Source organism: Primulina tabacum, chromosome 6 (genome assembly GCF_025594145.1).
Source record: "Primulina tabacum isolate GXHZ01 chromosome 6, ASM2559414v2, whole genome shotgun sequence".
Classification (NCBI taxonomy): Eukaryota; Viridiplantae; Streptophyta; class Magnoliopsida; order Lamiales; family Gesneriaceae; genus Primulina; species Primulina tabacum.
In genome coordinates this window covers 38,182,643-38,208,312 of record NC_134555.1, presented here as the reverse complement: position 1 = coordinate 38,208,312, position 25,670 = coordinate 38,182,643, and the positions used below count along the sequence as shown (strand labels likewise).

The following is a 25,670-nucleotide window of genomic DNA, read 5'->3' as shown; positions in this document are numbered from 1 at the left end:
ATTCTTGTGACCTTTTTTATTATTTTCACCTTGTTTTTTCCTCTTTGTGGCATTTGTTTTTTAGTCACTGTCCATGTTAAGTTAAGTATTATCTTTGTATTCTTTTTTCACTTATTTTATCATTCTTCTTCGTTTTTTTTATTGTTTTCTGCATGCTTTTCTTCTTCGCGACATTCGTTTTTTTTACTATTTTCACCTTGTTTTTTCCTCTTTGTGGCATTTTTTAGTCATTGTCCATGTTAAGTTAATAGGATTTAATTCATTTTAGTAGTTATCATTCAATTGTATTTATGTTGGCAGAAATTGATGTCTTGTGGTATTTATTTTTTGTTCATGCATTTATTATATTCTTGTGACCTTTAGTATCACCTTTTGTGTACTTCATTTAAGTACATTGTGGTTTTTCCATTGGTAAAATCCATTAATCTATTAATTTATATTTATTATTTTATTTTATTAATGATATTTGGATAAAAAAATGTCTTTTCTGATTTGGTAGAGTTGTTATTATGTCATAATCAGGTTGATTGAAAAGTTTGTCATATGAACAAGTGAACATATATATTTATGGTCATGATGATATTTTATCCATTGTGTTTTGATCTGTTTAGATTGACAAATACTCTTAAACATGATGTTGTTCAAACGATTTTAAACAATATCTAAATTCCGTAATTTTGTTTTCATTGTTAATCAACCACGTGTAATGCACATGCACTTTCTTAGTGTATATAAAAATGGAGGATATCTGGGTGATAATATACTTTTAGATATTTCAAGGACATGGATTATGTTCTATAGACATGCGATAGAAAATGCAACACTGTTCGTGTCAGAAAATTTGTAATGTATTTTTAGCTGTTGTACATTTGATCACTCTACTCCAACATTTATGGGATTTTGAAGTATTCAGGCTTCATTCAATCCAACTGCATTTGCAGGATAGATTGAAATTAATGGCCTCTTCCAATGGGAGTTGGCAGAGGTTATAGACCGATAGTTTCAAGATTAAAGAATAAATATATGAAACAATATCTTTACACAAAAAATATGAGAATATTGAGAGATATATTGGTAAAGAAAGCTAATAATTCTACAATATTCACTCCAGAAGCTTTACAATTTATAGAATAATGAATAACTAACAAACAAACAAACAATTGCTTACAAACTAAGAACGGCTAGTAGACTTATCAAACTTTAGTAAGTAAATGAAAAATCAAAACGAATAACAGAGAACATGATATGGCAAACATGTGGTGACAGTCCTGATGCAAATAACCAGCATAGACTCGAAGTATTTCTCTTCCTCATGTGTAAGAAGAAACATAAATAGATATGGCAAACTTTAGTCCGGTAACTTGCATGTTATTTTTTTTCATTTTTTGGTCTTGTTAAGAGTGTGTTTTACATTTTTAGTCGCATGTTTTTTTATTTTTTGATCTTGTTAACGATGAATTTGAAATTTTAATCATTTAACTTGCATGTTTTTTTTGTCTTTTTTTTTTATTGGAGTCTATCGTGTATATAGAAATTTGATTATATGGCAAATTTGAATGCTAATATGAACTTTTTGAAGGAAATTTGCATATCTGTTGTGATTTTTTTAAAATATTATTTGGAAGAAAGCAATACATACTCCGATAAAAAATCCAAAATTGAAAATATAATATAAGTTAAAAGACTAAAAATGCAAATGCAATGTTAACATGACCAAAACTAAGAAAAATGTATTTTATGAGATTTAAAATGCATATTCATTTTTAACATGACAAAAACTGAGAATAATGTAAATTACAAATCATAAATGTAATCATCTCTTTTATTGTGTACTAGTTACCACTTGAATAAGTTTTTTAAGTCTTTAGAATCACTATATTTTGATTGTGTGATACCCTTGTTCCACATTTGTTGAAAATGAAAGTTTAAAATGTTTTATAAAGGCTTACGATTAGGGATGTAAACGATCCAAACCAAACCAAACAGTATCAGACTTGAGCTTGGCTCGTTTAAGATTGTTTGAGGCTCGAGCTCGATTCAAGCTTCTATTATCCGGCTCGAACTCAGGCTCGAGCTCGGTTTGTATTGAAATTACTAAACTCGAGAAAAGCTCGAGCTCGGCTCGTTAAAAACTCGTTTATTATTTTAATCAATTCAAACTCGAGCTTGATTCATTAATAACTCGTTTATCATGTTTAACAAGTATGGCTTGAGCTCAACTCGTTTTCGAGCTCGTAAAGCATAGAATTGAGCTTGATTCGAGCTTGTTAAAAATTAAATCCATCTATGAACTAATTTTAAATCAAACATAAAAATATAAATACATTCATAAATAACCAAAACGACAAAAATAACAATTAAAAAACATAAACTCATTATATTATTGAACATCCCAAAATGATACATCTAGCATCAAGATAACAAATATTTGTCATATGCTGATATCACCATATAAATAACATTGCAATAATTTCACTCCTTTAATACTTCATTCGTAGTGTTTCAAATAAATTTTATTTTTTAATCAATATAAATTCATTTTATTCGATTTAATATAATATTTTAGGATAATAATTTGTAAAGTTACTCAACGTGTACATGATTTGGTGATATAATTTTTTTGGGAAAAAAGAATAAGTTCGTGTATTTTTGCTAATTTATTATGTTTTAAAGAACATTTTAGTATAATGATATGCAAGTAAGATAAAAAAAAATGTAATTGTGACTATGTGGTGTAAATTCATCTTTTGTTCAACTAAGTTTTGTGTTCAATTCCTTCCATTGAATTTAGTAATAATACTTTTATTTGTCAACTCAACAAATGAGTCAAATTCGAGCTTACGAGCCACCTAAATGAGCTGAGCTCGAGCTTTCGAGCCACCTAAACAAGCTGAACTCGAGTTCGCGAGTCTATTATCGAACATGTATGCGAGCTCATGAGCCAAATATCCTTAGGCTTCAGCTTACTTTGATTAAATTTTCGAGCTCGAAATCGAGCTTGAGCTTGGCTTGATATGATCAAAAAATGAACTCAAACAAGCTTTTTATCGAGCCGAGTTTCGAATAGCTCGCAAACGGTACATCCCTACTTACGATAGACTTCTATAGCAACTTGAGTTAACCATTTTCGTAAAAGAGGACGCAAACGAATAGTTTCTATAGAAATCTATTGTACAAATGCGCGGCTCGAGCTTTATAAAGTTTCTATATCAGAGACGGTCACCAATAGGCACACCGGAAATAAGCGTTTTGCAGGGGCAAGTGTTATGTGGATGGGAGCAATCTTTTGAACTTGCGGGGCAAAGTCCTACATCACGGGTGCGGCTTCTTGAAATTGTAGGAGTCATCTCTAGATTCCCAGAACTGGTGGATCAAGGGACAAGCCGCGATGAGGACATCGCGTTCTGAAAGATGGATTATTGTGATATTTTGTCCTACATTGGTTGAAAATAAAAGTTTAAAATGCTTTATAAAGGCCTGCAATAGACTTCTATAATAGCTTGAGTTAACAATTTTTGTAAAACAATAACGGATACGAAATAGTTTCTATAGAGGCCTATAAACTTAATTAAAAACCCGAAAATATTTCTACAAAATTATCACAACATATAATTAACAAATAATACAATTAATAAAAAATATTAATTATTATACATAAGCTTTTAGCATCCGGTCGAACGAAGTTGGAAACAAACTCAACAAACAAAATTATAATCTAATGATATTGAAAAATATTATCATAACACGTTATTAAAAAATAAAATAAAATAAATACAGAATTCATAAAAATTTTGTTTATATTATACATTAGTTGTCAACGCGTGAATTTTAAATAATATAAAACAAACAAATGAAGAATAAAAATGTCTACAAAACAAAAGAGGGAGATTTCTAGATTCAATCTTGATAAACATCTATATACAGTAAAACTTCTATAAATTAATAATGTTGGGATAATGTAATTTTATTAATTTAGATAGAATTTATTATTTTAAAGAATATATTTATTTATTGAACATAAATTAAATCACATAAAAAAACATTGTGTTTATGTGATTATATAATCTTTGAATCAATATAAAAAAATAAAATTTATTACACAAATATGTCTATAGGACCGAGTGCTTACAGCTTTACCAAAAGCTATAGCTAGTGGTAATGGTGCAACTCAAATCTTTTAAACCGCACAGTAGCTCAAACACCACGGTTCGATCGCTCAACCAAGCAGGGACAATTATTTGCCCCAACAATCTCCCTCCCAATAATTGCACTCCTTGCAATCAACGGGAATTGAACTCGTGACCTTGGCTTTGATACCATTCGTAGGACCGAGTGTTTACCGCTTTACCAAAAGATATAGCTAGTGGTAATGGTGCAACTCAAATCTTTTAAACCGCACAATAGCTCAAGCACTACGGTTCGATCGCTCAACCAAACAGGGACAATTATTGCACCCAACAATATCTATATTTATAAAAATAAGTAAATAATATTCATTCTTTTTAATAATTAAATAATATTTATTATATTGACTAATCAAATAAAAGTCTCCATACAAAACAAACAACGATAGAAAGTATATTACAAGATTTAAATTTCAAGAAGAAAAAAAAAGCATAATCATATTTTATTAAGTTGTTCTAGTTATTTTTATGTTTTTATAGAATTATTAATTTTTTATATCAACCCCACCGATATTCACAATAGAAATTAATACTTTTAGCATAAAAAATAATATTTATTCATGGATGACCCAAATAAGATATTCATCTCACAAAATACGATTCGTGAGACCGTCTCACATAAGTTTTTGCCTTATTTTAGAGAGATTATTAATTTATCGATTATTATTTTACAAAATTTTACTGTGAAGATGCGTGGAGCAATAATGAATTTAATTAATCCGTGTATTATTGACATGATTCCCTTTTTTAAGTTTATTTTAATTAAATTGGAGGACCTATTTTTCCAGTCCACGCCATTTTTAAATTATAAAGCATTTTGTTATTTTTGTCGATTTTTGCGGTTTGAACCAATTTTTTTTTATACACATAAATCATTTTACTAAAACAAAAATATTAAATAATAATAATCCGTGAAAGCTTGTTACTTATAAATCATATTTTACTTATAAATCATTTTGTCATTTTATCATTTACTAAAATAAAAATATTAAAATAACCCACAATGCTTTATTTTTGTAAATGTTTAATTTTTAAAAGAAACAATCAAAATTATTGAATATGTCGTAATCGAACTGATGAATAATTTATACTAATGTTCTGTAACACGTAATACATGTCATATTATTTTTTTATATATAATGTGATATATACATATATATCTATATAATATCTATATGATACTTATATATTAATTATTAGATAAAATTGATTGAGATAGTTTAAATTTTTAGAGAAATTAGAAATAAATTCAAGAAAAAAATCAGAAAAAAATAGAGAGAAATGTATAAAAATTATTAATAAACTAACACAGAAAATTATGAAAGGTGAAACTATAAAGAAACTTTGGTGTCGCGTTTACATATTAAAGTTATTTAATATGTATTAACTTTAATAATTTTGTATGGAAAAATTATAGAAATAATATATTCAAGAAATAAATAAATAATAATGATTAATATGTGGGAGTGATTCTGCGAATTTGTCGAAATCAACTCCATTATTGTTTGATATAAATTTGACTTTTCCAATAAATCAAATTTCAAGTTGAATTAAAATATGTTTGTAAAAGTTGACTTGATTTAAAATAAGGGTAAAATATCAATAGGGTTAAAGTCCAACATAATTTTTTTCTCATTCTTTATTCTTTCAAATGTTTGTTTGAACTCTCTAATTTTTTAAAATTTTCAAAAATATACTCAATCTTTATAATTATGGTATGTGACATTTTTATATATATCGAGCATGTTCTTAAATGCATATAGTCCAAAGACATGCAGCTACACAAGATTTTCAACATATATATCATGTTTCATATAATTGACTTTGTAATGGCTCATCATGCTTCCGTATAATCAATTGAACAATTTACCTATTTGACTAGAGTGTCATCGGGTTGTATCAACCAGAATTTATAGAAAACAGATAGTTCCTGACGTAGATTTATTCAACAGCACCTAACACAACCATGTTTCGTCTCCTACTTCAGGGTGTATGGTAAAGTAGTTTGATTTGAAAATAATACATGAGAAGGACAGTAAGCATTGACCTTTTTATTCAAACATACAATTTATTAGTACATAGTAATATCTTGTAGAAGAGAAGTAACTTGCTTATCTACCTATAGTAGTCATAATTACAACACACATACATTAAAGAAAACTATTACAAGTTTATTCTTAGAGAAAAATGAAGAGATTGAATGATGTCTTCATCTTCCTTGTGGTTTGGTATTTATAGAAGTTCTAGTGGATTTGAAATTCGAATTTCAAATCTTGTGAATTATTCTGCCAATTGTGGCCGACAACATCTTGTGAGTGATGGTCCTTTCAACCACTAATTAATTACATGTCTTCATGAGTGGTTGAGTAGTCTCTTTTCCACTAATTAGTGAAATCGTCTTTTATTGGTGCTTTATCCTCCGCTAATGGAGCGTTTGAATCACATGTCTGTTTTATCTTTGTCGGGAAATCTTCTGCTTTTGTATAGTCTCCGAGAAAATTGTTTTTTGTGTAGTCGCTCACCACTTAGGCTTGTTTCTATATTATGCTTTCAATCAGATCTTGGCCGAAAACCTTTTCCAAATTCTGGCTCATTCTTGTTCTAGCATTCTGGGTAGATTTATTCTGACCATTTTCCCACATGATTCGTGTTACAGAATTTCTGACGAGTTTTTTTGCTCCCCAACAGCTTGTTATTCAACAAAAGATTTCTTTTCTTTTGAGATAAGTCTTCTACAAAACTTGTTGTTTTCCTGTCATAATATTTAACATAAAAGATCCATTTACAGAATACTGATAAAACTTAAATGTAAATTCTTCTTTGGTCATCTCAGTTAGACAGACCCTATGGACCACATGCTCTTCTAGTAGATATTTCATCTTCAGTTAATGAATCAATCATGAGTGTTTCTTCGGTTGCAGGATATTTGATAAATTTCTGAATATTTGTATCTAATCTGCTTAGCTTGATAAAATGAAAAGCTTCTATTAAACATTTTCTTGTTGCTCTAGTGTTTTACTGAAAAAGTATAGCTCCAAAATATCTCATCTAGAAAAATAGTCATTGTTTGTCCATGTCTCGTGTACTGCTTCCTAAATCCACTTAGATAATCTTGAAATTTCTGAGAAGCTGAGTGATTTAGTATAAACTGAGGCAAGACCCCCGAATTCATACTATGTCTTGTCCTAATTTGGATATGAATTTAGTTTCATTCATATCTTGAGATATTTTTCTGCTACATCAACCCGAATTGTGGCTGGGTTAATGTCTTCTTCTTTTCAATTTCTCTCAGTTCTGTTGATATACCTGAAATGGAGATTGCATATTCATTAATATCAACTTTAGATTTACTATTGTCTATATGATGTCTAAAGTTGATATCTCCATATTCAACACCGAGATGAGGGGTTGTTTTGAAGACTCGAAATAAATATTTGAAGTTCCAATTTTTGTTTTAACTGACTCAACTGGAGATGATCTCGAATTAAACTTTTGTTAAAGGTACTTCAATCCCCCACTGCAGGTATTGAGCCTTGAAATCGAAAACTATCCATTTGAGAAATTAGTGACTTCCAAAACCTTTGAGGATAAATATTTGCATTATGGTCGGGTATAAGACTATAAACACAAAGTAATTAATCATTCATTCCTTTATTAACTATCATTAATTTATAATTTTTTAATGTGTTCAAAAAATTTAAAATATTAGAACAATCAGATTAATCTCTAACAACCAGATTAAATGTTTTATTTTTTATTTTTTAAAAAAAGAAGCAGCAGACAAACACTTCACCACGCGGACAGTAAGTGTAAGGAACTGCCAATCAGAAAGATACCGGAGAAGAGAAATGGTAAGAATTAAGGGGTCTTAATTTTTTTTAGCATCAGTGAATTTAATGTTAATACGCATTTGGAGTGAACATACATGCACTTCTTACGGAGATAACATTTATTTAACTGTTTAGGACTCCGACAAAAGAAAATTTAAGGTAGAATGATTTTCATCCACTGATAATTAGCCCATATAATACAATTTTAAATGAAAAATACCTAAATAAGTGGACCTCAAATCAATCAAACCTTCAACATGTTAAGACAATACCCTCAAGCATAATAGTACTCAAAGCTACCACCTTCAACCTAGTACCTTTAGCTAATAGCAGTCATACAATTATGTATGTCATACATATAACCTTTGTTTAAAGACACGCGATTTCTGCATCATGTGTCGGCAGCTAATGTGTGTGTATATATCTATATGTATATATATAGGTACTCGTTATGTAACCGAGCAGATTGCTATCTCCAAAGTCCCAACTCTTGCTACTGTTAGTTGTGTCAACAAAACCCATCATTAGTTGCTGCTCTTCACGGATAATGTTGATAATACAATGGCTATACATCATACACAGGTAACCGCTCTTCGATGCAAACTCGACAGATGGGGCATTTCTTACATTTCTCTGAACAAGTGCTGTATGAAATTAAAGAAAACTTTATATGCAATAAAAAAGCACATATGATTGCCAACTTGTCAGGAATGATTCGCTAAAGTTGCATCAGAATGTAGGGATTTCGAATGAAAAGATTTCGAATCATTTAAATGAATCCACTCAAGTTTGTTTAATCTCTAAATCTCTGGATTGAAAATTCTTGAACTATTATGTTTTAGTAATTTTTTAATCACGATGATAAATTTCAAATTCTTACTCTTACGGACATTTGAAATCAAATCCTCCAGAATCCAGGTGGAGCCTAAGATTTACTGCAAAATATGAAACTCGGTCACTTACATGCATAAAATGCGATGCCTGCATGGAAGAAGTACAACACTGATCTCTCCCTCGAAGCAGACTCTGCACAAAATTTTTTCCTGGCAGCAGCATTAGGAAAAGCCATAAAGGTGGTTGTACAAATTGACTTGTGTCGAGCATCATATTAAATGTAAAAAGCAATATTCACTAAAAGCGAAATGGCATGGTTAACCTCCACACTACTTTTATGTTCTATCGCGAGGAGTGCGTAAAAATAAATCAGTTCACATACCAAAAGCATTTGTCATTTCCACAAACATGACTTAGATGGCAACATGATTTCTTATGAGATGCTCTATGACCAGTGCACATAACACACAGCAGCTCACATCAAACATATAAAGAGATCTCCCTCATTCATATAGTAATCTTTCATTATTTTTTTATTGGAGAAACTGGGCCACACTTAAAACAATTTAAACTTCTGAATACATAGAGATTCTTGGAGTAAGGATAATTAAAGAATTGTATAAGTGTGACCAGGGATAATCAAGTGTGCCAAAACCAAAAATCGGGATTTTATCGTTACATGTTGGAGTCTCTCATACTCCTGCTGCCTGAATTTCGTAATTTGAGTTTGCTCACCGAGTGCTGCTTGAAGCCTCCAAACCTAAAAACGAACAACAAAAATGGTGATGCATTTTGCAATACTTTCAAGGATGGAAACCAATAAGAAGAACCTCGGTAAGCGACCGTAAAACAAAGATATGTAACTAAAAAGGTATCAGATACCTCCTCCGTGAGGTCCTTCTTAGGCATTTTCTTCACTATCTCAGGTGGATAACCACAGAAAGTGTTATAACTGATTCATCAGTAAAAGAAACAATCAGCATGCTAAGTCATCCCATAGAATCCTTTCTACACTATTAATGCTGATATAACAGCAATAAGGTAACTAAAAACCAACCACCATGCTCAAGCATTGTTCAGACCAAAAAAGAGAAGAAACTGAAACGTACGAAATTACCTTGTAATAAAAATGTTTAAACTGTTGGAGTAACCATTGCAGTTCATACAAGTCATAACCCTAGTGGTAACACTAGGTTGATGAAACTATTTACTAGGTCATTGCGCCAAAACCTATTAGTTCATAGCTATTAAGTCGTAGACGTGAAAACACAGAAGCAGCACGATATTTAGCAACATAATTAGCATATTACTGATTATTTACAAACGATAAATGCCTATATTTATCATGAACCTTTTACATTCATGCTCGTCGACGAAGATGTCTCGTCTCAATGAGTTACTATGTTCCAACAAAATTCGCAGAATATAGAACAAATGTCATTTTTTAGGCACTCATTTGGGCAAGGATACTATAGGTTGACTTGATTGTTACCCAGAAGTGAATGCATGGATGGTGTCTGCAGGTTTTTAATTGATCCCATGCGCAACATGGATGGTCAAGTCAAAAGTCTTACCCTGACATGCCATCATGGAAAAGCCGGGCCTGTTCTTCTCTGCTTGTTTCATCAATGGACCACCAACCAAGCAGCCTGAAGATAAAAATGCAAACTTAATGTAGTCGCCACAAGAAACATCCCCAGACAGCCAGTTTTTTAATCTAAAACAACCTACCATCAAATAGCATGTCTATAATCACTACCTGGAGCCATGGTGCAGGAAACCAAAGCAGTCATGAACTCTTGCAGAGTATATCAAATATAATCCTCTGTCAGCTTCACTCCGTAGCAAAAGAACTACTTTTTCCACCAGTCTAGATGTAGCAAATAAGACTCCAGCTCCTTGCACTAGTAAAATAGGAGAGAAGAGAACTGGAAGCGGAACATTTCTAGCACTGGGTGGGGTTCCCTAATTCAAAGCCCCTGGTCATTTAGTTGAAAAAAATCTAAAGCACTACAACTGCTGCAATTACATTCTGCATAAGCAAATAATTAATACCTCAAGCCACATGCAAAGGAGAATTTGAAAACCAACAATAGGAATTTTCATGATATGTCCACCAATGTCTTGCAGACTGCAGATTCTATCCGTTGAATGATCCTCAGAGGAGATAATCAAGCCACTATTCCAATCAACATATCTAATACCAGTAGAAGACGAGCTTTCCTCTCTAGTTCGAACATTTCTATGAATTACTGGATTAGACCATTTGGTACAGACAAGAAATGCAAAACATTCCGCGATCCTGTAGAAATACAAATGAACCAGCTCTCACGCAAGTAAAACACTGACGACAAAAAGCACGAAGGTGAAAAACTTTTTAAATGGAAATGGTACCCATAATTAATGAACAAGTCCCACCAGCCTAGAGCACCGACATCACCTGCAATGTAAAAATATTTTATAAAAAACGAAAATCATAATCCAGGAAAAAACATCATGGCATTTATGCAAAACAAAAGCAAGTTTAACTTGATAAAGATTCTCTCTTTTTGTGATCCCACCAGAGACTTATATAACTCAGACAAATACAAGAGAGAAGGAAAGAGAGTTCTTTACCACTCAGCTTCAGGAGAGTGAAAACAGTTGCCGCAATAAAGAAAATCATTGAGATTGCAACCCAGAAGTGCTAACCACAGTAAATTGTCATTAGTAATAAATCTTCAAGTTCCTGGTAAACTCAATACAAGTATAACCATGATACAATCAAAGGAAAAAACGGACAGATCCTGCAAGAGACCTAAATTCATGAACTGCATAGCAGAAATAAAAGTCACAAGAGGGATTGACATAAAACTCGAGAAACAACCAAAAAAATGCGTGACCGACATCAGCACCACGAAACAAGTGCAAAAGTCATCAATTGAACTCCTAACTGACACCAATCTGTGCTCTCCTACAAGTAGGAGTGCTTGGTCTTGAGCCAAAAAAAAAAAAGAAAGAGTGTAGGATATTTCCCTCCTTTTGTTCATGGTACTTCATAACATTCACAAACAACCCGCATTTCCCATCCTTTTGGAAATGGACAGTTTGGGGGTCGTACGGTCTCATCTCTTTTTATTCCTAACATGCTCATCAGAACAAAGTACCAGAACCAAATCAGAGCTCTCCATTTGTCCCCAAAGAACTTATTCCAAGATTTCCATCTGTTGTGCCACCTGAGGCACTCCTCGCAATATCCAAGCGAGCACCATGAAATTGGACATACAACTCCACCAGCAACAGGTGCTCCTCAGTTATTTAGACACAACTTGAAAACAACAAACCATTTCCTCTCCTGCTTGATTTGAAATCCACATCCAGGGGACCTATTATGTGCGCAAACTCTGGAAAAGCATGCATAACAAACACGCCTTCGTACAGTGTGTGATACTACTTTTTACAGTACTCCACTAGATAATGTGTTTTGGTGCATAAGTAATATTTTACTCCACAAAGGCCAACAAAGGAAGAAACAAAATTTCTTCACCAAGACCAAGTGGACAATCTTTAAAGCATAACAGATAAGCATGTGGATGCAATAACTCAACTCCACACTACAAGCCAATCGGTATTAGATGTGGATATAGAATGCTCTTTTTTTGCAGCGTATAGAGCTCCCAAGTTTGTATGGAAGCTCAATCATTTGTTACAGGGGTTGAGAAAGTAGGGAAAACTAATGACAACAGTATAATCTTAAACCATGTACTAACTACTTTTTGAGGGAATAATAAATTTGTTTTATTGGCTAATCCTTTCACTGGATATATTCACTTACCGACTGCAAAAAGATGCATAGAAGCAACATGACAACTATTGATTAGTAGGAATGTATAAAAAGGAACGAAGAATGCAACTGTTCAACTAAGAGCAAAACTCACAGGAAGTGTCTCCCATATTGCGTCATGACTCATGTTTTCATCATCTCCGGGTAATAATGCTTTGCACATTCTGTATCATCAATGCAAAAGGGAAAAAATAGTAAATTTCTAATACCAATGATAATTCGAAATGAATTATGATCGTGTGTCAAAAAAATATGGTATTCTTTGTCAATTTTATGGCAAAACTTCCTAGACAAGGATCATTTACTATAGACAAAAGATAGAAACAGAGCCTGACTAAATTATTAAAAACACCATTTTTTTAACTCTCATGTTCATTTATTTACAGCGTTCAATAGAATAAAGTACATAAAATTTTTATGTATAATAATATGTTTGAGCTCCCACATACTTTGTCTACCATATTGATGAAAAATGAAAATCACAGTGCATGAATCTAATTAGTACTCTTTCTTTCAAATCATTGTTTCAAGCTCCAACATACTTTGCCTGGCATATTAAGGAAATCATGGCCACATGAATCAAATTATTGTTATATATCCCAAAATATGATTTTTGTTTTAACCAGGAAACAGACTGAAAGACTAGGGCACTCAAGTTAAAGCTGTACCTAAAATTGTCGACAAGGACAATAACTTCAAAGGCCAATAAAGGAAGGAAGACGATTTTCAGATTCACGGCAGCTAAACCATTAACTGCACCACAGAAACAAGTTAATACTAAAAACAATAGCAACTGCTAAAGCAAATTATTATATCATCATATCTCTGATATGTGACGGGCCTGAGCAGATTAGAGGCATGTGCACAAATCTTCCTTTTGTTTTCATGAAAATTAACACAATTGCATATTAAAAGGATGGAGATAATTACTTTAAAAGTAAAACTCAGAGCATGCTAAAATTCATTAGTGGTTTTGCTTCCTTACCATTTGTACTCTCGAGATATATACAAAGGAGCAGTTCGAAAGCGACAAGCAGTGGCACAGCAACCACAGCATGACATGGGGCCCACTATTCACAAGTTTTAAAAGAAAACATAAGAAAAAATATAATTTAAATTCATCAGAATTTTTACTTGATATTGCAGAAAGACGCAACCTCTGCTAATCTAACAAAGTTGTATGATTTCATAAATGCATTCCTAAAATTCTCATTTGACATGTTGTCATACATGGCGACCATGAGGAACAGATGGGGCAGGTAGAGAGAATCTCCCTCGAGCAACAACTGCGTGAAACAGCCAAAGTGGAAAAAAGATCACCCTGCACAAAAGTGCCTAAACATGAGGGGTTGCTTTGAAGGGACATGTTTTATCTGCTTGAGTAAAATTATGCAGAAAGTTAGGTTTATATCACATATAGATGAAGACAATAGCAAAGTTTTGTTAGATCCTAATAAACAAAATGAATGGCGAGTACAGTTGCAGATAGATACTCAATATAGGACGCAAATCGTAATAAAGTAATAAGTAGGTCAAAGAAGAAGTGGAAAAAGAAACCAGACCACCAAGAGCAGGTAACTGTGTGATCAAGCTTCAGAACTAGCAAAAGAGTGAAATTGAAAAGTAAAGTGTGTGCCGCCACTTGCTGCAATGACTTTCCTACTCTTCTCCAGCTCATTTCTACCCCCTGAAATTGTTACACACCAGGCACTAATGAGAAAGAGGGAGATTTTCATGTACATAACAGCAACAGTAAAAAGGAAAGGAATAATTATGTATACATCATTATACTCAAATATATCAATAACACATCACAAGAAAATCAATAAATAATAATTGTGTCTACATCCTTATACTTGTATATATCTATCAAAGTATCTCATACGAGTATGTTTTACATTACCTTAGGCATAGAGAAGCGTTAATATATAACGCAAATTATAATTTCAGATGAGTTCCAGAAGAATCATTTTAATTAACGAAAGCGATGAAATTGGATGAAGTAGGAAATTTATTTTCTTCCAAAATGTCAGCACTTCTTTCCCATCTCCAGTGTTTAGTAGTGTGTGAGTTTTCCGGCATATGAGATGCTTTGCAGCCCACCGAATACAAAAATATAATGCAACGTGTCCTCCCAGAAACTACGAGTTTACTAGACAACGTGACTATGTTTGGGGACATGTGAGCCCCATGAGCACATAAGCTCTCAAGGAGACACATAAGCACACAGACAACCTAACTTATGTGCTCATACTTGAGAGGAAATCTGAAATTAATCCAGTTTTTAAGCCACACACTCCTACACACAACAAACAGCGCGTAATTCAGTTCACCAATATATTTCTTTGAGTATCAATGGTACCGTAGGACTACATACAGCACTGCAATAAAAATCACAAATTGACCAACCTACAATACATTATGTACTGAAAACAACTCTTTATTCCATTTCAAATTCCCGTTCTTTGGAACATGAAAACCCATCCGTCCTCGCTCTCTGAAGAAAACGGACAAATAAATGGTTAAAATATTACCTTACAAAAAAAAGAGCTAGCCAAAATTGCAGTCTCTGCGGAAAGGGAGCTTCCGATCGGTCACAGAGAGAGAGAGAAACTAATTCAAGCCAGATAGGGCTTTCAATTGTTGCAGATTTTACCTTTCCTTCCTCTTCGAGAATGGTTAGCGCATGCATAGAGAGAGAGAGAGACCAAGCTTAGGGTTTTCAGCCACCTTCTTCCATGGCTGAGCAGGACGGACAATAAAAGGAAATGAAAGTACAAAGTACCACAGTCGATGTATTGGGTTTACGGATTGGTCTCTTTCATACAACTTGTCGGCTTGTTCTAAAATATCGTAAATAAAATATAATATTTTTTTTTAAAAAAAAAATTAGGAATGATAAATTGTCATCGTCATTATCTGTAATCCTATTCGCATATGATATGTATGTATGCAGTTTTTGAATATATTTTTTTGTAATAAGTAGTTTTTGTTCAAAAAAATTAGAGAATATATGAAAATTTTAAAAGTAGTTTTTGTTCAAAAAATTTAGAGAATATTCAATTTATGAAAACATATCATTTTTTATGTTAAAAATGTTGGTATGATATTCTTTTATCTTGGGAAATCAAGAGATATAAACGGGTGAACCAAATGGCTAGGAGAAAATAGTCGAGGCAAGAGTTTGAATCTTTTTCCTTAAAATGATATTGCCCTGCCCCGGTCCTTACGGCTGTTGACAATTCGTTTCCCAAGATACAACGAAAACGGCTTCAAAGTAGTAGCACTACAAATTTTAAAGACGCACGAACTTGAAATGTTTAGAACGCTATCAATATTGTATGCAAACTTTCTCATTTCGAATTCTAAGCGTTAAACTTAAAAATCAAATTCCAAGAGTTTAAATGTTGCAAAACTTGGATTTAAGCACAAATGCTTAAAAAACTCAAAACTAGAAGACAACTCTCGAATTTAATTTCAAAGTTTGAATTTAAGCGTAAAAGCTTAGAAAATCAAAACTCAAGATTTTATATCTTGAAAATTTGAATTTTAAGCGTTAGTGCTTAAAAATTCGCATATAGAACTAAATTAGAGAGAAATGAGAAGAAGAGAAATATGTGATTAATGTAAATGAGGGTGGACCTATCACCTATTTATAGAAAATGAAAAGCTTTCATGAAATGATACACCACTTCATAACACCACTATATAATTGAACCAAATCCAAAGAGACGCCACATTCATGAATTTAATTATATATATATATATATATATATATATATTATATAATATTACGTAATCATTTCGATTAAATCTTTTCACTCGATAAAATTTGAATTCAATTAATTCATTATTCACCTTAATTGGTAATCGAGAAATAATTATGTTCGCTACGTAGCTCGTTCAAATTATTTTATCGATTCTAAATGAGTACAAAACTCATTTTTCTAACAATTCCCAACATGAATGAAAATTATTGCATGTGACTATGTTGACTCGACAAATAGCGTTCTAGCAAAATATTATTGCATCATGATAGGTAGCTTTTGGCTTTGAACATTCGTTAGTAAGATATAATCGGATTTACTTGGCAATTAGTGGACGTGATGCCTTGAACTATTCGTCGTTTTGTGTAAACTAAGACAATTATATTCACACAATAACATTTCTAATATTTCATCATGTTCTCAGTGTTGGGTCCATTTCAGCCATGGACACCGCTTGATTTCGCGAGTGCTTTTCATATTTGAAGCGGCCACACTTCGCACCTACGCCGGTGATCTCCTAGGAGAGTATCCCACTATACTCAAACATACATATTAGTATATCTTATGAATCATTAAAGGTAAAACCTAACCTCATAACCTTTTGTGGGCAACACCTCTTATCATAGGAATAGGTAAGAGATTTCTCCAAGGTGTTTCTACCAATCTTGTAATTTAGTTGTCCCTTTTGAACCTAGATCTTGGGATCTCCAGTCAACTAGGTTGAATATCCACCACAAGATTTAATTTTGGAGTTTTAATCCCATTCCTCCTTACAGACGATTCATTTGGGTACTCCATCGCTATCCCTCGTCGAAGGATGTCGGTGTGAATGGTTTACGCATCGTTAATTCTCATGGGCTCATTGTCTTCGCATTAATATTCGAGTGTGGACTGGATTTATTACGTTCACTATAATTTGGATTGGGCTTGGGTGGCCTAGCTCACATTGGTGACCATTTTTTTATCATAGCCCAGCCCAGATTTGTTTCTTCCCCGATCTATAACCTTGCCGTACAGCTCCATCTACGATCTTATTGTTAACACCATCGCGTGATCGATTGTTCGAGGGTTATGTGCAATCATCTTCCGCGGCATCTCCTTACTCAACCAAATTTCTTAGCATAGGCCAAACACCGATCCTCTTGTACGTCTCCAATTTGAGCGATCAACATCTCAAAACGCTCAATGTAAGCATCGATGGGCTGTTGCTCTTGCTTCAACGTGCCACTAATTCAAATGGATTTGCATCGTACCCGCTGCAGCTCTTAATCAACTCCTCTGCAAATCGATCCCAACTCATGTTGGGAAGCCTCACCTTCATCCAACGAAACCAGTGAACCGTGGAGCCTTGCATACAAATGTAAGCCAGTTTGAGCCTACACTCGAAAGGGGTGTTATGGACTTCAAAATACTGTTCTATCTACCCCAACCAGCCCAGCGGATCCTCACCTTCAAAACCAGGCAGTTCGATCTTTCTCATCGCATTCCGCACCTCTTCCAACACTTCTTCTCGGCCCCTCGGCCTGTCGCCGCTGCACTTTCTGCCTTCTCCTCATTGCCACCCAAGCTTCTGGTGGTTTCTCATTTCCTTGGTTGATTACAGCTGCTCCACTTTGTCCCTTGATATACTGCTCCATCATCCCCTTCAAATTCAGTAAACCTTCAACGGTCTTATCTATCTTCTCCAATCTGCCATGCACCTGTGTCATGTTATTCTGTAAACCCATCACCGCCTTCTCCATGAGCTCCATCTTAGCTTCAGAACGTGTGCTGGCCATCGTCTTCCGTCGTTCCTTCGAATCCGGCAGGTCGGACCAATGGTATGATCTAGCGAATTATGCAAGTATAAAACCAGAAATGTAGTATTGTATTGAGTTGATAAAGAAAACTCCCAGAGTATTAAATCTCTGTTATCCCTCTGCCTAGCAGAATGCTACTAACTCACTCAACAAGAATAATTACAGAATGATTCCCTCTACCTAAGCCCTCTCATTTCTTATATCCTCCCTCATTTGTTCCCCATTTTCCCCTCCTACAATACACGTTTACAATCTTGGGCCGAGGCCTTTCATTCACATCAGCAATGGGGCCTAGTGATTTAGAGCTAATTCGGCCTATTGGATCTGGATTCATAACAATCAGATTTTATTGTTTCCCATTAGCTACTTGTTTACCTAATTATTCTGTACTTAACAGAGTCTAAAGCCTGCTACTGTCGAACTTGGATATCAAGGATCAAAGGTTCATTTGCTTGCAAAACCGATAGAAGAGCATCTCAGTAAAATGTAAGCCATTTAAGTTAACTCTGTCGATCTTTTTAGCAGCAGAAACAATTGCATGCATATTTACATTTTATCGTGGCTGGAAATCCTTGCCATTCCCTCACCTATAAACTAAATTTCCCATTGTAGAATATGATCTTAAATATGGAATTCTTTCATTCCAATTATTTTTGAAGATCATTCATTGGAAACTGAAGCAATTTGTGAAACTTGTTTTTGCTTTTACCCTGTATAAAATGTTGACACTTTTTGTATCATAAGACTGTTATAAATGTTAATGTTGGTCTCACTTTCTTTGAAAGGTATTGCAAATTGGGAAATTTCTGTTTTATCGATACTCTTGAGACTTGTAAAATTTCTCATTTTTTAAGAAGTGTGTATTATATTCGACATATTAAATTACAATATTCAATGTAGTTGATGAATAATTAAGGATTTAAATATGGTAATCTCTGACAGATTCATGGAGGCACAATAAAGATTAGTCTAACATTACAATCTACAACATTGTACATGCTGGTTTGAATCAATTGGATGCATGCAAGGATCATCTGATTTGTGAATGTTTATGGCATACACATGCATACAGTTGTACATTATGATACTAGAAGCTCTCTTTAGACATTCTGTTTTTTTCCCTAAAAATTAACCTATACTTGCGTCAATGCATAATGATAATATTTTCCTGCTTTTTTTGGCAGATCAATAAGTATTCCCCGCCCAAAGGAGGAAACTCTAGTTAGACATTCTATTTTGGGCCCCAACGGGCTTCATGGACAATGGAAAGCTCCTTCTATTCATAAGGTGGCCCTGACAATTCATTGATGCATATCAATCACTAAAGCAATTATATATAATTTCATTTTTTTGCAGGTTCAATATCCAAGAAATGAATACTTTACTCCTATTGAGGTTCCAAGGTTAACTAATGTATCTGAATCACAAATTTAAGAATTTTTTTGCCACTTGATTTTATTGCTTCGAGCTAAGTTGCATGTTTATGATTTGTTGATGGACATATGGTGATTTGACATGTTTGTGATCCTTGAAGGGACAATATCACTCAACTTTCTATCAAAGATGGAAATATGACATGAAATGATGGTGGAAGTTCAGAACAAGAAAGAATTGTTTTGGAATCTGTAGTTCAGCCAAAAAACAACAGTAATCCAATAAAGAATCAAGAATTTGAGTCACTTATCTCTTTTGAACCTATTGAAATCGCACCACAAACAGAAATTATTAGACAACCTTCGCCACCTCCTGTTCTAGTATATGTACAGGATCTTATCCCCACCTCACCTCCAGATACTGAGACTATGACCGAATGTGGACAGGAAAATTCTTCCGGTGTCTCTTTTATTTGCTCTGAAGATTCACTGCAGTTGCACATAGTAAGGTGTTAGCATATTGGTTTTTAATGTGAATGTTGTGTGTTTTTTATCTGACATTAAGTGCTACCGAGTAGTTCTTTAATTTGAATATTCCATTTTCGATAACTTGATTTCTCTGCAAAATATGCAACGATTGTATCAAGCTTCAGCAGTAAAGAAACTTAGAAAAGTATACATACTCATTGTGCTTGTTCTTTCATCAGTCAACCCAAATGATGGACAGTTTTATGAAGTTGGCCAAGTCCAACACAGATAAAAACTTAGAAACATGCGGGATCCTTGCGGGTTCGCTTGTAAGTACCAATACCATTTAGATCTTCTATTTTGATGTATATTAATCACCAAAGCCATCGTTTCAGATTTGTAGCATTATTTACTAGATGCATTCTTTTGAACACACCTGTTATTTGCCACAGAGAAACCGAAAATTCTATATCACAGCTCTAATTATTCCAAAGCAAGAATCGACGTCAGACTCGGTAAGCCAGAGTTTTCCTCATACATATGCACAAACACTTGACAAGAAGCTGACATCATCTGAATTTTGTTTTAGTCATTCTGTTTAAGCAGTGCCAAGCAACGAACGAGGAAGAAATATTTGAAGTGCAGGACAAACAAAGTCTTTTTCCACTTGGATGGATTCATGTACGTATAATTTTGGCCTTTAGGTGCATAAGGTGTGCTTGCTTGGATTATTATCCATAAATAGAGTACGTTTCTACTGTCTTTGGTTTCTGCTGTAAGCAAAAATGTCAATATATTGTTTTTCAAGTTCCTACTGCTCAGTGATGCCTCCTTGATATTGTTTAGCAAATGCTTCAATGCTATTTACTGATTATATTTATACTTTGAGTAAGGTATCTCCATGTGTGTCTATTTATGGTTAACTACACTTCTATTGCTATACGAGTTTGTAAAATCAGGTCTCTTGTTCTAATATTTCTCTCTTTGTTCTTCGCTGGATGGGTATAATAGTGATTATGAACTCCATCATGAGTCACACTCATGCGGTTATTTTATCTTGCCATTGAGTCATATGGACGGAATTAACTCCGCCAACACTGTTCTGGAACAGTCAGTAACTCACAACCGGGGCTTATAACATTCTCAATCATATGCTTTAGACATATCACGTCGGAGAGTAACACTTTGTTTTTATGAGCAAAAAATAGTTAAATTGAGATGTACTTGATTTACTTCAAAAGCTTATCTGTAGAGAAGCCCTCCACCGTCACAGAGCTTGACTGTATGTCCATTATAAAATATGCAATTTTTTATAGATATTTTACAGCAATGGCACAATTATTTTCATAAGATTATTTTGAGGGAACCAAAAGGTGTTTACCCTTAACCTACTGCTTCTAGGGCTCAATGAGCTTCTCTCTATATCGGACACAGTAACCTAGCACAATACTCGGACACTACTGTTGGGGAAAACCCATAAACCGCAGAATCCATCACGTTAAATCATTAAGAATTTGACTGAAAACTTAAGCCGAAGCGTACCTGAAGGCATAATCCTGAATTCTTTAGAACGTCCTTGATCTTCCAGATCTACGCGCTCTTTCCTTGAGAGAATCCTTTAGTTTCTCTTCAGAACTATTTTCTTAATGGAGGAGAGAATAATGAAAGTGGTAATGTGAGATCTGGGGACCATGACCCATACATATAGATAATGTTTATTATTATCTTCAGATATTTCTGTTTTAGCCCATCATAAAAACAGAAATTATACTTATGCCTCTACACATTAAAGGCCCACAACCTATCAGATACATTAAAGCCCAATAACCCGAAACCTTATTTGATCACTTTATTTTGGGCTTAACTTAATAGACAACCCACAACACATAATTATTCACATATAAGACCATATAAATAAAATTGATCCAACAATCTCCCACTTGGGCTATATGTGCAACCTTATAATTATGTTTGTGAAAATAACCTTATGAGCTCAAAATTGTTGTCATTCCGAAATGTATCTATAACCAATCCGGTCCATCAATCACATCAACATATGATCAAAGCCGTCTTCGCTATACTCAAGGTAGTTGGACCAATCAATGGTCACATATGCCAACACAACTGAATGACATGGATCATGAAGTGGATGTGTATCATGGAAATTTCATGCAATGTGACCGTAACATGCCTATTTTCAACTGGTCCCCCCTTAACCTTATTGAGATCAAACTTTAAAGCATAATCAGAGTGTGACTTAACTTGAAATTTATTTCTGCAGAAAATAAATTTACATAACTGTGACTGAAAATGTCTACAACTGAAAAGCATTAAAATAGCAAACTCCCACTAAAACTGAATTTCCTCAATTGACATAACACTCATACTAGCAGCGTGCTCATGAAACTGTTTGGGTGATAGTCCTTTAGTTAGCGGATCCGCAACCATGAAGTTTGTACCGATATGCTCAATAGACAACTTTCCACTCTGAATTCTTTCTTTAACAACCAGGAACTTGATGTCTATATGTTTTGACTTCGTCGAGCTCCTGTTGTTATTGGAATACATAACTGCTGATTTATTGTCACAATATATTCTTAGTGGCATTTCAATGCCATCAACAATGCGCAGTCCCGTGACAAAATTTTGCAGCCATATTCCATGATTGGATGCCTCATAACACGCTACAAACTCAGCTGCTATGGTGGAAGAGGCTATAAGTGACTGTTCAGCACTCTTCCGGGAAATGGCACCTCCAGCAAGGAGATAGATGTAGCCCGACGTAGATTTCATACTATCTTGGCATCCAGCAAAATCGGAGTCAGTATACCCAATGATCTCAAGCTGATCCAACCTCCGATATATGAGCATGTAATCTTTTGTTCTCTGTAGGGACCGTAAAACCCTTTTGACTACTTTCCAATGTTCCACTCTTGGATTACTTAAATATCGTCCCAACATTCCTGTCACGTACGCAATATCTGGACGTGTACAAACCTGAGCATACATCAGACTCCCCACTGCAGATGCATAGGGAACCTTCTGCATTTCTTTTTTCTTCAAAATCATTCTTTGGGCATTGTTTGAGACTAAATTTGTCTCCCTTAGCCACAGGGGTATCTGTTGGTTTACAATCTTGCATCCCGTATCGCTTGAAAACTTTCTCGATATAGCCTTTCTGAGATAATCCAAGAATACCCCGAGAACGATCCCGATGTATCTGAATACCCAGTAAAAAAGATGCATCACCAAGATCTTTCATCTCAAAATTCTTAGCTAGAAATCTCTTGGTTTCATGCAACAACTCTATATCGTTGCTAGCGAGCAGAATGCCATCAACATATAAAACCAAAAAAATATGCTTACTCCCACTGAACTTATGGTACACACAATCATCGACCAAATTCATCTCAAAACCAAACGAGATGATCACTTGATAAAATTTGAAATACCATTGTCGAGATGCCTGCTTGAGCCCATAGATGTATTTCTTTAATTTGTAAACCATATTATTTGTGTCTTTGGACACAAAATTTTCTGGCTGCACCATATAAATCGTTTCATCAATGTCACCATTTAGAAACGCAGTCTTTACATTCATCTGATGAAGCTCAAGATCGAAATGCGCCACCAAAGCCATTATAATCCTTAAAGAATCTTTCGAAGAAACCGGAGAGAAAGTCTCTTTATAATCAATGCCTTCTTTCTGTGCAAAGTCTTTAGCGACAAGACGAGCCTTATATCTTTCCACATTGCCTTTCGAATCCCTCTTGGTTTTAAATATCCATTTGCAACCAATGGACTTCCGACTTCGTAACTTTAGTCAATGGGACAAGATACCATACGTCATTGTCCTTGATGAACTTTATCTCCTCATTCATGGCATCATTCCACTTTGAGAGTTAGAACTTTCCATGGCTTGACGGAAGTTAATAGGATCATCCTCCATCAATCCAATGTCTGCCACATGTTCTTGAATAAATAAAATGTAATCATCTGGCACTGCATTTCTCCGCTCTCTAGTGGATCTCCTTAATGGCATAGGTTCTGGAGGTGCTTGAGTTTGTTCATCTGGAATGGGAGGATCTCTAATATTATCTTTTTGTATTGTGTCTTGGTCAAAGTGAGGGATGTGATCCTGAACAACGTCCAAGACACTTGTGAGAATATTTACATATTCCTCTTCAAAGACAATATCTCTTACTTTATATCCCCCCGCAAACTCAACATCCTCAAGGAACCGGGCATTTCATGACTCAAAAATCGACTTACTTGTGGGATCATAAAACTTGTACCCCTGGATCTTTCAGAGTATCCAATAAAATAACAACTAACCGTCCTTGAGTCCAGTTTCTTTTCATTAGGCTTGTAAGGCCTTGCCTCAGTTGGACATCCCCAAACGTGCAGATGCTTAAGACTGGGCCTTTTACCCATCCAAAGTTCATAAGGGGTTTTGGTCGCTGCCTTATTTGGAACTCTGTTAAGGATATATAATGCGGTCTTTAGTGCTTCTCCCCAGAGTGATTCTGGTAAGGTAGAATGACTGATCATACTCCTCACCATGTCCTTAAGCGTTCTGTTTCGTCTTTCAGCAACACCATTCATAGTGGGCGAACCCGGCATAGTGTACTGTGGGACGATACCGCATTCCTCCAGGAATCTAGCAAAAGGTCCTGGACGTTGTTCATCTGAATCGTCATATCTATCATAGTATTCACCACCACGGTCAGATCTAACATTTGACCAACTGCTTGATGTTATGCAGACACATCCTACACAATCTTGTTTCATGTCATCGATTGATATTCACACGCACTACTCCTACCAGGTAAAATCATGTTTCATTTAACTCCGATCCTTATATGTTGGTGATTTGCTTCTGCTTATCAGCTTTCCACTTTTTTTCCCACACATCTTTATATATTTTACAGATAATGTTACCCGAAGCTATTGCCATTGTCATGGCACCAAATGACTGTTCCAGGTTAGTTTTAACATTTTCATCGTGTTCATATCCATTCTTCATTAAATGGAAAGTCGCAAAACTAACCGGAAGTTTTTTTGCGTTCAGAAACCATGGCATTTTCCGGTTAACGTCAGGGGGAATGAATGTCATAAGGGAATGCCCAAGACGGGGGTTTCATTCCCACGACCCCCCTTCAGATGGTAGCTCTATATACAGACATTGTACCGATGTTTATGGATTCCAATTTGAGATTTGATGTTATAAATGGATCTACGTTGATCTGTTTTCAACTGGATTCATTGATTTGTGATCATTCATTTATGACATGATTGAATCAAAATCTCCTTGTATTGTTTTCGGACAGATGATCGCACATGGTTTCCGAGATGACGATGAAGATATATTTTGTGAATTTGTCTAATCGAAACTCGAAAGATGTAATTTTCCTGAAAACATGCATGTTAAATTATTAACCATACTATCAATTAGATGACGTTCCAAAGAACAGAGTTTTCCAGTAAAAGTTTATAATTTTCTGTTTCCTAAAAATTGTATGTTTGGAAAATTAAAATCAACAAGACATGGTAATCATGTGTGATGGCAAAAACTTGTGTGAGACGGTCTCA

The 25,670-nt window shown here is 34.3% G+C and overlaps 1 protein-coding gene and 1 pseudogene across 2 annotated transcripts; one reads left to right on the top strand and one right to left on the bottom strand.

Annotated features, from left to right (window-relative positions):
- Nucleotides 1–8,256: 8,256 nt before the first annotated feature.
- LOC142549378 (uncharacterized) lies at nucleotides 8,257–15,476 on the bottom strand. 2 transcript variants are annotated; one of them, XM_075658300.1, is made up of 16 exons: nucleotides 15,328–15,471; nucleotides 15,206–15,240; nucleotides 14,234–14,358; nucleotides 13,902–13,992; nucleotides 13,657–13,741; nucleotides 13,340–13,424; nucleotides 12,766–12,835; nucleotides 11,465–11,534; nucleotides 11,243–11,288; nucleotides 10,904–11,150; nucleotides 10,608–10,813; nucleotides 10,423–10,497; nucleotides 9,731–9,800; nucleotides 9,528–9,608; nucleotides 8,978–9,057; nucleotides 8,257–8,658 (listed from the first exon to the last, which is right to left on the bottom strand). In XM_075658300.1, exons 3-16 carry the CDS (start codon nucleotides 14,347–14,349, stop codon nucleotides 8,580–8,582), a joined length of 1,401 nt encoding a protein of 466 aa, XP_075514415.1. In that variant the 5' UTR covers nucleotides 14,350–14,358; nucleotides 15,206–15,240; nucleotides 15,328–15,471; the 3' UTR covers nucleotides 8,257–8,579. The 2 variants fall into 2 exon arrangements, with proteins under 2 accessions (XP_075514415.1, XP_075514416.1); XM_075658301.1 differs by having other exon boundaries at nucleotides 13,829–14,358; nucleotides 15,206–15,476.
- Nucleotides 15,477–17,483: 2,007 nt separating this feature from the next.
- On the top strand, nucleotides 17,484–25,373 carry LOC142550248 (AMSH-like ubiquitin thioesterase 1; annotated as a pseudogene).
- The last annotated feature ends 297 nt before the right edge of the window (nucleotides 25,374–25,670 follow it).